Source organism: Vanellus vanellus, assembly GCF_965231255.1.
Source record: "Vanellus vanellus genome assembly, chromosome: 1".
Taxonomy (NCBI): Eukaryota; Metazoa; Chordata; class Aves; order Charadriiformes; family Charadriidae; genus Vanellus; species Vanellus vanellus.
Genome location: NC_138905.1, coordinates 115,896,823 through 115,910,904, shown reverse-complemented (window position 1 = coordinate 115,910,904; position 14,082 = coordinate 115,896,823). Strand labels below are relative to the sequence as shown.

General features: G+C 46.0%; 1 protein-coding gene across 1 annotated transcript in view; it reads left to right on the top strand.

The window, feature by feature from the left end:
* CYYR1 (cysteine and tyrosine rich 1) overlaps window positions 1-13,579 on the top strand; it is a gene marked incomplete at its 5' end in the record, with an annotated part of 60,501 nt that extends 46,922 nt beyond the window's left edge. The window contains 2 exons of the mRNA XM_082489422.1: window positions 9,435-9,592; window positions 12,621-13,579. Of these exons, the coding sequence (XP_082345548.1) occupies window positions 9,435-9,592; window positions 12,621-12,754 (292 nt within the window). The 3' untranslated portion in view covers window positions 12,755-13,579. The remainder of the gene's footprint in view (window positions 1-9,434; window positions 9,593-12,620) is intronic.
* Between the last annotated feature and the right edge of the window lie 503 nt (window positions 13,580-14,082).

The following is a 14,082-nucleotide window of genomic DNA, read 5'->3' as shown; positions in this document are numbered from 1 at the left end:
CTACCACTCCTGTTGCTGTTGATTCAGAAAGTGTTTTAAATGGCAGGCTCAGTCAGCGATGCAAACTGCAGGCATAAAAAGAATAAAAATCCCTAAATTAAAGCAAATGACTACATTAGGTACAATCGTGCCGTAATTTTCTGTTGAAGTCAATGTCAGGTTGGGCCTTGGATTCGTGAGCACAATGAGGAACGTTTTGGAAAGTGGAAATTGCATTATGGCTTCTGTTTCCTTTCCAGGGAAGCATGTGAAGCACATTACAGAGCAAGGGAAGGTCATGGCTACAGGGACCAGCACAGGATGTCTGAGAGGGAAAGGTGGGGCGACAGGAGCTTCTGCAAAACAAGGACAGAGAAGCAGCAGGAGACCATGAGGGTGAAAAGTGGTAACTGGGAACCTTGCAATACCTTAATCAGAATCGTCTCACGTAGAAGGTCAAAAAAAAAATCTCCCCACACCATTGCTTTTGTATTTCTGCCTTTTTTTTTAAATCTCTTGTTTTAATTTAAATATGCATTGCTGGTTTGGTTTTTTTTTTTCACATTCTGGCAGTGTTCTGAAATTTTTGAACTGCCAGACAGATAGTGTTTCAAATCCACCATCTGCATGTGTGCACGTATTAGTCTGCTGAAAATGCTGGACAGGCTGGGACTGATCAAAACGTATTTGCTTAGCCGTGATCAGTTAGTAACACCACAGTGTATCAAGTGTTGTGCTTGCTATATTGCGGCATGTGCCTCCCAGCTATATTTCATGCATTGTTCCCTCTGTCCATAAAATTATTTCTGAGCCAGCCCTGCACTGAGGACTCAGCAGGGTGGAAGCAATGCCCTCCTTCCCTCCACCCGCTCCGTCTCGGGCAGCAGGAGAGTCTCAGGGCTGTCGTACGCCGGCAGGGGAAGCAGTTTGGGAACCAGCAAGAGGAAAAGCTTGCTTTCTCTACTCTCCCTTTACTTTAGCAGCTACATGTCTTTTCAGGATCTTTCATTTGAAGCGTTTTGCGGCTCTACTGGCCAAGCAGCATCTCCGGCAATGTGCTGGGGAGAAAAGCGTATGGTTTGGCATAGAGAAAGTAAGCATAAAATGTCTCTATATTTCTCAAAAGGCAAATTGTCTGAAAAGTCTGCCCGACGATAGCCCAAACCAGAACAAGCTGTAATTACATATCCTTTTGGTTTGCAGTTTATATGATTTTCTCTCTGGTTTTGCAAGTATTCCACAGTTACGCTTCAGTGGCTCAGCAGCCTTTTGACAAGCTGCAGAAGGTAGCTATTGCTCAGTCACTGGCAGTACTAAACGCCAGAACGTACTATCCTTTAACCCTTTGCAAAATTATGTATCTTAACAATATGGAGAAGTCTCAAAGTGATGACCTGTCTACAAGGAGCTGGGAGGAGGGAGGTGAGGAATTGGGATGATTACCCACCACCTTTTCACTGCACAGCTGCTTCTCGGGATATTTTGGTGCTAGAGTTAATAATCTTGCAAATATAACAAGGTAGGGAGGCAACGGCACAGAGGAAACTATTTGTAAGAAATTAAACATTAACAATACACCTTAAACACAACCAAGTAGGAGCAAAAGAAAGGAAATACTGCCCAAGTACAGTCTGTACCCAGTTTTAACAGGCAGGCGGGATTTGTTTACGGAAGCTGACAATCATCTCCTTCCTCCCTGCAGTAAAACGTGTATGTAAAGGAAGTACTAGTTGGAATTTTGTCCAAGCACGACTTGCAAAGTAAAGCCTCAAAGGCAAGCCTGGTCCATTGGAGTTGCTACTCTGTAAACTAATTATTTAATTTAGAACAGTAAGCAGCAGTTAGCTGACTATTTAACTGATTCATGACGTGGGTGGCTTTGCAGTCCGTGCCACCCTGGTGTCTGCGTTCCAGGGCTGTAAAACCCTGTGGTGAGGAGGCTGCTGGCTCAGCCATGGGGCACCGCGGCTGATTCAGTCCCTCTTCCATCAGCTTTTGCCATGGGGTTCTCAAGGTACCCTGGTGGTAAAGCCAAAATGCCCTGGACAGCAAAGCCAGTCTCTTAGAGGATCTCTCACTACGTGGTTTTGTCCTTATGAAAATAAAGGGGCAACCGTGGAGAGATGCAAACCACCCCAGAACAGGTCTGCCTGCTCTGGCGGGAGCAGGAGAAAACAGCATGTGACCCCTCTGCACTTCTGCTGTTGGTCCAAGTAAAGCAGGGTTTGCCAAGCAAATTAAAGAAGTAGCCCAACACCCCCTCCCTCCAACTAACATCAAGTCTGATTAAGAGTCCAAAGAGTGGATTTTAAAAATGTCAATGGCTGGATCAGGAGATCAAAGATGATTGACTTTTTTATTTTATCTCAGAGAATGAGTTTTAAAAAATCCCTTATCAGCTTCTTTTTGAATGCCTGAAAGGGGGAAAAATTAAAGGGTGTTTATTAGCATTAGCAGTAATCTTCCAAAATGTATTGCATGCATTAATATTATTCTAGAGATGCAGTGCCAGCAAATCATAAATACAGAGAGATGGCAATAAATTAATTGGAGAACTAAAAAAGTACTGGAAATTAGGAAAGGTTATGAGATGGAAGAGATCAGCTGAGCAAAGTGAAGACTGAGAATGGCACGTCTTTCTTGCACTAATATGGTAATGAAATATAGCGAAGGCCGAGTGGGAATACTGATCTTGACATGCTTCTAACAACTTCTTGCCATACTCGGTCAAATTTCTGTAAAATTGCTAATGTGAGCTGTTACAAGATGAAAAGACCTTTGTGCCAATATAAATGCATCTCCGGCGCGGAGATCTGTCACTTCTGCAATGATAGCTTCTAAACTGTTACAGGATTACAGAGTGAGCTGGGCTTTGGAAAAACTGGTGGGTTAAGTTCACCTGAACTAGCTGTAGCCTGTGTCTGCCGGTAGAGGACACGAGTCCAGACCGAAGATGCAGGGCCCATAGACACTGTGTAATGCATACAGGGAAAAACAACGCAAACTCCCACAGGAATTGATGGGCTCTGGGCTAACATTACCTTTCGGAAACGAGACTTGGTATTATGGTAAATAGTGCCATAAAATCTTAGTTCCTGACTGTTTGATGGCCAAATAAAAAACGGATCTAATACCGTGGGTTATTTAAGAAGAAAATAGAGAAGAAAACAGCAAATGTTATTGTGCCTTTGTGTCGTATTTGCTTCTGCTGCAGCTCTCAGAAAACAGCAGAAGAGGATGAGAAAAAATGCAAGGAGGGGTGGCCAGGGTGATGAGAGGCATGGAGCGGTCCCTGTACACACAACAGCCACATAGGACAGGGGTCCTGCACGATGGGGAAGAGTTGGCTGCCAGGCATGATGCTAAAGGTCTGTAAAATCACAGGTAGCGTGGAATGGGTAGCTGGCAGCTGATGAGCCGAGAGCTGGGAGGCTGGGGTGAATCTCCCGGGCATTCGGTTCAGAATAGACCAGAGAAGACAGTTCTTCAGATACGTAATTAAGCTGGGGAGCTCTTTGCCACATGATCCTGTGGATGCTAAAATTTACGTGAGCTCAGGATGAGGCTGGGCGGGTTTGCAGAGGAGAAATCCACTGAGTGTTACACTTAAAAAACCAACCTGCCTGGGTGAGAAAGTTGCTGAGCTGTGAGACATTGAAGGAGACCAGGAGAGAAAGTTTTCTCCCTTTTTTTTTGCTCTTCCCCATGCATCTTTTAGGCTACTTGCCCCTAGTGGCTTCTCCAGTTTAAGAAAGCCTTTAAAGGTGTTCCAGGGAGGGGAAGGGCCAAAGGAAAACAGAAATCCAGAGAAACCATCTGCTTGTGAAGGACAACAAATGCAAACAGGGCAGGGGTGTGAAGGTTGCACAACCCAAAGCTGAAGAGTCAGGGGCACGGGGACAGCGAGCAGAGTGCTGGGCAGCTCCCACTCCTTCCAAGGCACCCAGAGGACAAGGGGTGCTGCCAGGTGGGGACATGGGAGGACGTGCAAATGCAAATCAGCCCCACAGCATCTGCAGAGGAGGACAGTGCCAATGGCTGGGTCTGTCCCAGCACCCAGAGGAGTTGCAGGTGTGGAGGCATGAGTGGAGGTTGACATGAGCAGAGGAGGGCAGCCCAAGCCTCAGCAGCAGGGTTTTGGGGGGAAGCTGAAGCAGCGCTGAGATGCAAAGATGTGGCTGGAGGCTGGGCTGGCAGGCATCTGTCCCCCTGCCTGCTTTCCCCTGACCCGTACCTGGAGCCCAACCTGTGCGTGATACCCTGGTGAGGATGCCTCAGGGGCAGGAGGAGGCCAGGGACACATGCTGTGCAGCGTCCCTCAGCTGCGGTGACGTGGGGAGTTTGGGGACGTACACTTCTTTGGGGGTTCCCAGGTGGGAAGCGGGGGTGGAGGAGGTAGTCTCAGGAGGAGCTCTCTCAGGGCCAGTGAGATGAAGACATCTTGCGTTACAGTTTGTGGGCTTTCTGGAAAAGCTGACTGAAAGGTTTTCTCTTCTCTTTGCAGTTTTATGCTAATAAACCAGGGTCCCCAGCAGAGTTTTATGCTCCATGCGATACCACGTGTGAAGTTAAGGAAGAACCTGTGAAGGAAAAACAGGCAATAAAAGGATGCCAACGAACTACCAAGTCTCTGCTGTGTAGCAGTAGAGGCCGTGGAGACTTTACTCCCAAATTTTGGCAATGCATTTAAAAATTGATACATATTCAGGAATCATTCTTCCTTAAGGAAACACTAACCTATTGAGCCATAAGATTTTTAAGACTCCAAGATCCACTGTCCCCAAACTGGAGATGGCCATGGGGGCAGTACTTGTCTTGAGTGAGTTTGACGTCCACTTTGCTTGCCTAACACCCAAATTAGTAGCCTTCTGGAGGGGAAAGGGGTGCTAAATGAACTCAGTTCCCACTCGTTAAGACCTGAAGGGAGCAGGGCCACTCTTCAGTCTCTCTCCTTCTCCCCAGTCGTCGCAACCCTAGCAGTCGCAGGCTGGAGCAGCCGCTGGTGGTGCCTCTGCCACTTGTGCAAAACGCCCGAGCTCCCGGTTCCCTCAGGGATGGGTTCTCTGACGCCAGGCACCTCAGCTGCGATGTCTGCAAGAGCAGTGAGAGCCCGGCCTGGCTCCAGCATTGCCAAGGCCTTGGTGCCACCCAGCAAAAGGCCTCATCCCCTCCCTGCGCGGGGCTCTGCTGGGCCAGAAGTGTTAGCCTGTGAATGCGTCTTATGTTCTTTCCAGTGGGATGTTGCTAAAAGCAGCTGGAAACCTGCTTCTTTGAGTATCTGATTTTTACCTTGACAATTTCTCTTGACATTTCCACAGCTTTAACATTATTTTTCCCTCTCCTTCCTCCTTTTCTGTGCATTGTTTTTCTGTGGCGGTCTTTTTCTCTTCATTGGTTATGTTTCTGTAAAGGACTTTGCATAATGTTTTCCTTCGAATTGTTCCATTTCAAAGTTTTCTCTTTATTTCAGACTTCCTAGTTGCTGTGTGGTTTCTAGGTCTTCTTTTGCTTTACGGGGTCCTTTTTCTCTTAGGCGTTTTCCCTTGAACAGCTCTACAGTGGTGATAGAATGAAAAATTTCTGTATCCCTCTGTGTCTCCATATAGAAGTCTAAAATACCAGTGAGAGAAAGGGAGACAAAGCAAGCATTTTTAATATAAATAAGGGATATTTATTTACAGGATATTTCTTTTCAAAAATTCCCTAATAACATGAAGAGAAACTTCACCATTTTATAAAAAGTATGTGCTTATTTTTCTTCATACGTTCTAGTCATACCACAGGCTTTCCACAAAAAGAACAAGCATTTTTTTTTTGTGCTGTGTGCCCAGAACAGCCACTGCATGACCGTTGTCCTGCCAGGATTTGGTGCTGAGAAGGTGCAGCCTGATGTTCAGAGGCAGAATGCTCCTAGTTATCCTGGGGGCTGTTGTGGCTGGTGGGGGCTGCAGGTCTCTGCATCAGGATGGGTTTTCGTTTTGGCTCATTGTCAGAGAGTGGTATAACGTTATATATATTCTATTATAGATATTTGGGAAAGTGTATCTCCTGAAGTCCCCTCAAACAGATCCTTTTCAACTCAAAACACTCAGTTCCTGGAACAGTTTCACGTGTGTGGCACTGGGTCTTATCTGAAGCCCACCGAGACCAGCAAGTGCCTTTCTGCTGGTGCTCAGTCAGGCTGTAACCGGATTTAAAAAGTGACCTACATCTTTTGCTCTGTATCTCTCAGGCTCTCTTTGCGTAACCATCCATAGGTGGTCTAAATTTACCACTGCGGTGTGAAAACCTGAATCCACGAGCAGCGGTGCGTCTAGCTATTTAAACTGCTTTTCGTCCTGATTTCAGAATCATGAGTAAGACTTACATTTAACAGTTTTCTCAGCAGAGCTAAACTGGTGATTATTTTCTGTGAGGACCATTTTTGTTTCTGGTTCATGGCTATACCAACAGGAGCTACGGTGGGGACCAGCAGAAGGCGGCTTTCTTTAGCAGATATTCCTTATTTTTCTTACTGACTCACGTTTGCTAGCCTGGCATGTTTTTGCTTTCCAGTATAGTAGTGTTTAGACTGAGAGGCCTTTTCCAGCTTGGAAGATCTGCCAGTGGACTCCAGCCTTTTTTGAATTTCAGATGCGGGTTGATATAGATGGGCTTTCTACAGCTGTGTCTTGCCCTGCCACTGTTTTGCCCTGCTGCGGGGGCAAGGTAGTGCCAGTCAGCCAACACTACCAAAAGTTCATTAGGAAAAGCTGCCGCACTGCAAGTGGGTCCTCAGACCTCAGCTCTGTCACCCGAAGCAAGCTGACAGGTTTATAAGTATCTGCTTAATATCTCAGCAAAGGTGGAAACTCCTTTTGAAGATGCTATTAGACCTTTTGTCATCTTTTTTTCTTTCCTTATGAACACTCTTACTTCTTATGTAAAGTGACACAGAACCATCAGTTAAATTAGTGGAGCGATACTGCTTTGGAGCAGTTGCTGTTTGTGCAGAAAGGGACAGTGGGCTTTGGGGGTGAGGCTGGGGTGTCCGGTAGGCACTGGTGCATGAAGAGCACAACCCATCTCTCAGGCCGGATGACCGAATGGCATCTGGCTGACCGCTTTGGGAACAAATGGGACACCTTTGCCTTTGGAGACAGCTGAGACAAACACTATTTAAACTGTGTTTAAAATGGGATTTGTTAATACAGAATGTTTAATTTAGCACTGGGAAGGTAACGTGTCCTGTTTGTTACCCACCTCTGTGAGACTGTAGGATGGAGGTTGGTTTTTTTCTCAGGGAGCAGCTGGTTAGAAGTGCAAGAAACTGTTGTGGTTTCTGGGATTTAAGCAGATCAGCCAGGCAGATCAGCTCTCGCATCCCAGCCTGGGATGCAGGAGCTGGGCAGCAGTGGACTGTGAACAAAGCAGAAATGCAGTGCAGGACCTGAGGCCGGTGGTCAGCAGTGTCTGGTTCTGCTTCTTCCACTGGAGAAAGGGATTGTTTCAGCGTAACAGAGCTTCCTGGGGCTCTGCGATACGCTGCTCCCAGCAAAGGGCACAGTGATTCATCCACTAAATGGGTGTAGCAAAAGCACTAGCGATTCACTGTTGTTTGTAATAGGGGTACCTTGCATTATGCCTGATTTTTTAATTGTGATATTATAAGAACACTTTCTGGAATGAAGAGAACATTATCTTAAAGTGTCTCCTGAATCAAACTGTTTCCTCATACGGCAGTTTCTCTCAAGGTAAAGATAACATTCCCAGAGACAGCTGGATGGGAAAACTGGAGGTCTCTTGGTCCCATCTTCCAAGAGAATCAGACTATCTTTTTCTCAGATGCAAACTATCAGGTATGCAGGGAGGTGGGAGGGTTGTTTCTCAGTTACTCGTGGCGGTTAATACCAAAGCACTTGATCACATCAGTGTTTTGAGCTGCTGTTTTTATGGCCAGGTGCTTGCTGCCACGAGTTGAGGTTTCATAAATTAGGCCTTTATATATTCTGCAAAATGTTAACAGGTTTGCTCTCCCTGCACACTCTTCATTCATTGCTACATAACAACAAAGAGCAATTTAGCTCCCTGGCAGTGTATTTTGGTAAGACAGTGAATTGTCAGTGTTTACTTATGCTATATAATGCAGTAATTGTACTGCAAATCTTGGCCAAGTTCCTGGATAGCTGGGGTCTAAAAACAAGCTCTTAAATTCATATTTAGGTCCCTAAATAGAAGGTCTGATTTTTCAAGTATTGAGTCCATCCTGACTCTTGTTAACTTTTTTGGAAATCAGCATTTTGAAAATCAGGCCTGCTATTTATACCCACACTGGTATGGGGGAGGCCAAACTGTGTTTTAGACTCCTTTTAGTATTTGCCTTTGTAGTATTGCAGTGTGTGTTTTATTCCCTGCATTGCAATAATTCCTAATGGAGCTTATTCACGTTGACAAACTATCAGTTTGGATTGATTAAAATGTCCAGTAAAAAGGTTGCCAGCAAGGTCATTATTTGAAATCTTTGCTGCAAGATGAAGAGACGCACAGAACAAGAATATTTCTGACAAGTCACTGGGTTTTTTTCATAAAAGGGCAGGCTATAAATACCATCTTTCATATAACATATGCTTCACTGCCTGCGCCTGACAACAAACCAGAGTGAACTAGGGTTCATCAGAAAGGCTGATTTTGCCCTCAGTATTATTGGGAGCTCTTCAGTGCCTCTTGGTGAGGTTTTTCTCCCATGTGTCAGTGCAATAAGGCTTCCTTTTCTTTCTGTATATAATGTCAAGGAAAGTCTGATTCATTACTTCACGGGCTGAGCTAAATTATTTCCTCTGGACCGCTTTAAAAGAAATCGTTTAAGCCTCAAATACTTACGCTGGCTGCAGCAGCAGATGTGTGAAAGAGTGGGCATTTGCTTTGCTTCGTGTGCTCATCCTCAAGAAGAAGAGGCTCTCCTTAATCTGTGGGCTCAGAAGCACAGCAGAAGGACTTTTTGACCTAAGATGAAACAATGACAAAACCATTCCTGTGGAAGCACAGCATGCAGGCTCTTCAGGATGCTTCTGGAATATATTACTGGGGATAACTTAGTCTTTCTTTTTGAAAGAAAATCATACCGATGCCGTTAGGAAAAAGAAAATCTTGTGTGATGAAGGGAAAGGAAAGAAATTATTCTTGGTAATATTTAATAATTGCTAAATTCAGAAGGCCCTGGAATGGGAAGATTTAACGTAAAATCAGTAGAGTGATCTGGCACGATTGCAAAGGTGACTTTGAAAGAGTTTCTCATTTTGGTCTCAGAGATCTTTCATTTCTTTTATTCAGATGCCCTGACAGATCAAGATTTGCAGCATTTTCAGTAATCGATATGCGCTTTTTTTCCTCAAACGGGGGCCACTCCTGTGAAAATAATTTTGTTTTGTAAACATTATTCCGTGGAGACTGACTGCATGTTTCCATCCCCCTTGCAGAGGCACAGCGATAGCTGGAATTGTTTTCGGTATAGTATTTATAATGGGAGTGATTGCCGGGATTGCCATCTGCATCTGCATGTGCATGAAGAACAACCGTGGGACTCGAGTAGGGGTCATCCGAACTACGCACATCAACACTATCAGCACGTACCCAGGTAAGGACGGGAAGTGACACCCCTGCAAGAGTGCCTGCATTCCTGGTAGAAGTGTATCTTTGGGTAGTTACAGCTGCGCAGTACCGGGGGGATGTGAATACAGCGGGTGGCTCTTCTCAGTCCGGAGGGGAGCAGCACGACTCCCTGCTGAGAAACGCGAGACAGCTCAGCGTGCGCAGTGTTCGTCAGTGCAGCACTCTGCCTGGGCTAATTTATTCAGCTACTCAGCGGGCTAATGAGATCTGGCAGGGTGCCATGCTCGCACAGCTGTATGGCTTTGCGGTGCCCGCAGTGGCACATTGAGACCTCGCTGCCTTGTGCAGGGTAGACCTTCTCCCTGTGCCAGAGGCTCTCTGGTGACGGATCAGTTGTTCTTCTTTTGTGTTCTGGTTCTCGTGTTTGCTCTTGTTCACATGCAGTCGGCTCCCTTCCATTGCCCAATGTAATGTGGGGGGGGGGGGGAAACCTGGACAATGAGGTCTGTGGATCATAGCGCGAGGGCTTCGAGTGGTGCCACGTGGAGTCTAATGCAGCCCGAGCTGGCTGGTACTCGGCCAGAGCTCACCAGCCCTGCGGGATGCTGCGGGATCCCAGGCGACTTCTACAAAGGCACAGAAGCGCCTTTGCAGCGTGTTCTCTGCTGTGTGTCCCGGGAGAGACTGCTGGCTGGCGCACAGTGTGGGATCAGCATCCGCCTGGTGCTGTGCCTGAACAGATAGGGACTGTGGAGCACGGTGCAGAGATGTCTCTTGTGCCTTGGTCAAATACAGCTGAGATCTGGCGGTGCTCGTTAGCTCTGGATTAGTGCTGGATGTGCTCAGTGCAGGCTTGTCTGTGGATTTACATTGTTTTGGTGCAATTTTTTTTCAAGAGCAGGGCAACAGCAGGGGAGGCGCAGAGCCTAAGTCAGACCTGGCACTGAGCTAATGAGCTGTCACCGGCTCTGGGGCACCCCATGGGACAGTAGGGACCCCTCATGGGTCTGCTCCAGGGCAGTTGTGCCCATGGTGAGTGGGAAGCGGTCCATCAGGCTGTACCTGAGCTAGCTCTGCGCAGAGCCACCCCCTGTACCGCACTTGTCAACTCGCACCCCTCTGGGATTGGGGTACAGGAGCACAAAAGGTGGATCTGCACCGAGCCAGCTGGGGTCTGCATGGCTCATTCATCTGGGCTCCACACCACTTGAAAGTGGCCACCTTGTCGAAGAGCAAAGCTGACCCTGGAAGCAGCATTACGGTGTTTATGCAGCACAGCCATGTGTCTGTTTCAGTGATACTGTTAATTACAAACCCGGGAGCGATTGCCTTGGGATAACTTGAGAGTTCACTGTAATAAAAGGCAATGGTGTTTCATGGATGAAGTCCCCACATCCTACTCTTAGAGATCCCCTGCCTGTATATTCCCTCCTGTTGCAAAGGTTGCAGCAAACGGCAGGTGCATTACATGTACTTACAGGCAAGCAATGCAGTATTTATTATGTGTTCCTTTATCACATTCACTGCTCTGAGTGTCTGTTTTCTCCCTCGTGCTCTTACTTCCCAGTTAAACTAAACCCATCTATAATCATCATTGCAACATTGTTTTGCATAGAGAGATGAGTGATGAAAGAAAATTGTAATATTGTCAACCATGAACTGCCGAAGAGCTGCTTCAGAATCTAATAGTCACAGCAAGCTGTAAAAACAAGAGCGAAATGAAGACTCCGGGGCTGTAGCCTTTTCCTCCCCAAGTCTGCTCCTGCAATGACTCTCCCCTATCTCTCCACGTCCAGGAGTCTGACTCCGCATGCTCCCCATTCCTGGTGCAAACGTTAGTTCCAGCAGTTCTTCCTCGGAGGATGGGGAAGCTCTGAAATTATTTCTGTGTCCCCTGCTGTCATGAACACCTCTGGAGTAATGACTGACCTGGCTTTGGCTGCAGGGTTTGTGATCAACCCTCCCCCCTGCCTTTACCTGTTTTGGACAGGAGCGGCAAGCGAGGGGATGCCCTTCCTTTGGCCTCAGCCACCGTGGCAGCCGGGTGTTCAGAGAGCAAGGAGTGCTTTTCATGGCACACTGGGGTTTGAGTCTCTTCTCCCCATCACAAACATCCGATGTTTCTGTTTCCTTGCTATTCAAGCGCTATTTCACTGCCAGTCTGCCTGAGACTTCTAGGAAGGGGGCAGGAAAGCATCCATGGTGACATGAACAGAGAAGAAGCAGACTCTGGACTCCAATCAGGTCTTGATATGGAGCCTTCGGTTCCTACCGTGCCATCATTCTGCAACATTTACTGTCTTTTTGATCATGGAATTAATCCTTCCTCTGTAAGGTTATTAAAAGTAGTTGAGAAAGTGTTTTCAGCTGTTTGTGAATATTTTTGTTGTTTCCTAAACGCCTGACCCAGTTTACAAATGCAGGGCTCTCCTCAGATGTCTCCGTTGGGGTGAACACGGCAAAAGCTTTGTTCTTCCTCAGCCAGAGCCCTGGGAACATCCTGGGAACATGTCCAGCATTTGCCCTGGAAGGTGTGATGGTGCAGTGCTGTCAGGAGCTTTCAGCTGCGTTTGGCATGGCATGGCATGGCATGGCACGGCACGGCATGCACCTCCTGGGGATCCAAAGGGTGGTTGAGAGGTCTGTGGAGATCACCAAAAGCCCTGGATGCACTGTCAATCTGCAATGACATAAGTCCATGTTGCTGCTGAAAGGGGTGAAAGGGAATGGATTTAATAAAATCCCAGCCTTCCTCCCCTGAAAAAAATCAGCTCTGCCACATCTTGGTATCATCTGCCATATGGCCACTCAAACACTGTTACCAGCACAACATGTCAGTGGGCACACAGCTAAGCAGTGAAGGAAAGGGCAATAAGCAAGAACTTGCACTGATATAAAATGCCTATATAATGGCAGTCTGAAAAAAAAGTAAGCGCATTGCTGGAGACTTTACGTCTGTGGTATGGAAGACTGAATGCCAACTAGAAAATACTGGAGGGCCTGCATCTGAAAAAAAGATTTTAAACTATGTCTTCTTTTTTCTCCCATTTCAGTGGCTCCACCACCGTACACTTACGAATACGAAATGGAGTACCCAGCTGACCTACCTCCACCTTATACTCCAACTCCACAGACTTCGATACAGTATCCCCCACCCCCTCCTTACCCTGGATATTCGGGGAAATAATTACATGGCTTCACCTGGATATTAACAGCCTGTTGAAACAGCCAGCACTGTTGGAACAAATACTGTCAGCTCAGGGACAAATAGGATGGGGTTTGCATCAACACATATGGCCAGGTGTTGGAATAACCTGGGAGGGTTGCCGTGGTCAGGATGAAGTCCACTCCAGACCGTCAAGTTGCATGATTAAACAACAAGTCACCAAAGAAACAGTTCCTGTAAGTTAGTGCCAGATGAGTAGTGCTTCGCATCAGTGCTTCGCTTCAGCTGCCACCTGCTACAGCCGGTGGGAGTGGGGGTCTTCCCATGTAAGAACGTGCAAGTGATGCAAACGGTTCAACAAAAGCACAAGAGGCAGCTGCTGGGGCTTATTCTGGGGGAAAACTCCCAACTGTTGTCTTCAAGTATGTGTTATGCCTTTCCTTAAAATGAGGGGAATAAGGAAGAACAAGGAAGACTGAAGCTGTTTTCAGTTGCTACTTCAGGCTGATAATACCCAATGATCAGCTGTGCCTATTGGTCTGATAAGCATACGACAAAGAGAAGTGCTGTCGGTGTTATTTAATAACCGAAAAATGATGAATATTATTTTTGGCCAAGTACAGGTTAAGTGCCTACTTTTAAACAGTTTGAGACTAGTTTTTGGCCTGAAATGTAAAGATAAAGAGCATTTTTATATGTGAAATACACTAATTTATAGTTGATTTATTTTTACCTGGACTTAAATACTGCATACATTGGAAATATGCTACAATGCCTTTTATATCAGCAAATGATACTTTGATTTTTTTTTTAAAGTACTGAATTGGGAAATTATTAAGTGGGAGAAGAAATGCAAACCAAATATTAAAACATCGTAGTTTGTCTTCAATTGGATTGCGTAAAGACTATTTAAAAAAAACCCAACAAATTATATTGTTTACCAGTAATAATGATATTCAGCCTAACCAAACAGATGAGCAGAACAACTGGGAGCATCAGATTACTTTTGAATGTTGTCTTGGGCATTTTAAAACTGTAAGTCGTCAAATAATATTTTTTGCATTTGTCACACATATTGTTCAAAATTACTTAATCTCTACTGTGTGAAATACAGGCCTTCGTGGTTTAAAATGTTCCGTATACTTATGGGGCAAACTGTAATTCAGCAGCAGGTATTTGACTTCAGAATAGAGCATCCACTTACCTAAAGCATCGTCCTTCAATGGTAAGACTAGTATTTTTCTCAGTTCTATATGCCAACCACAAAGACAGCGTTCTCCTTGAGGATTTAAAAGTGCTGAATGTCCTTAGTTTGAGTTGGGTGGCTGGGCAATTCGAGAATGCTATAG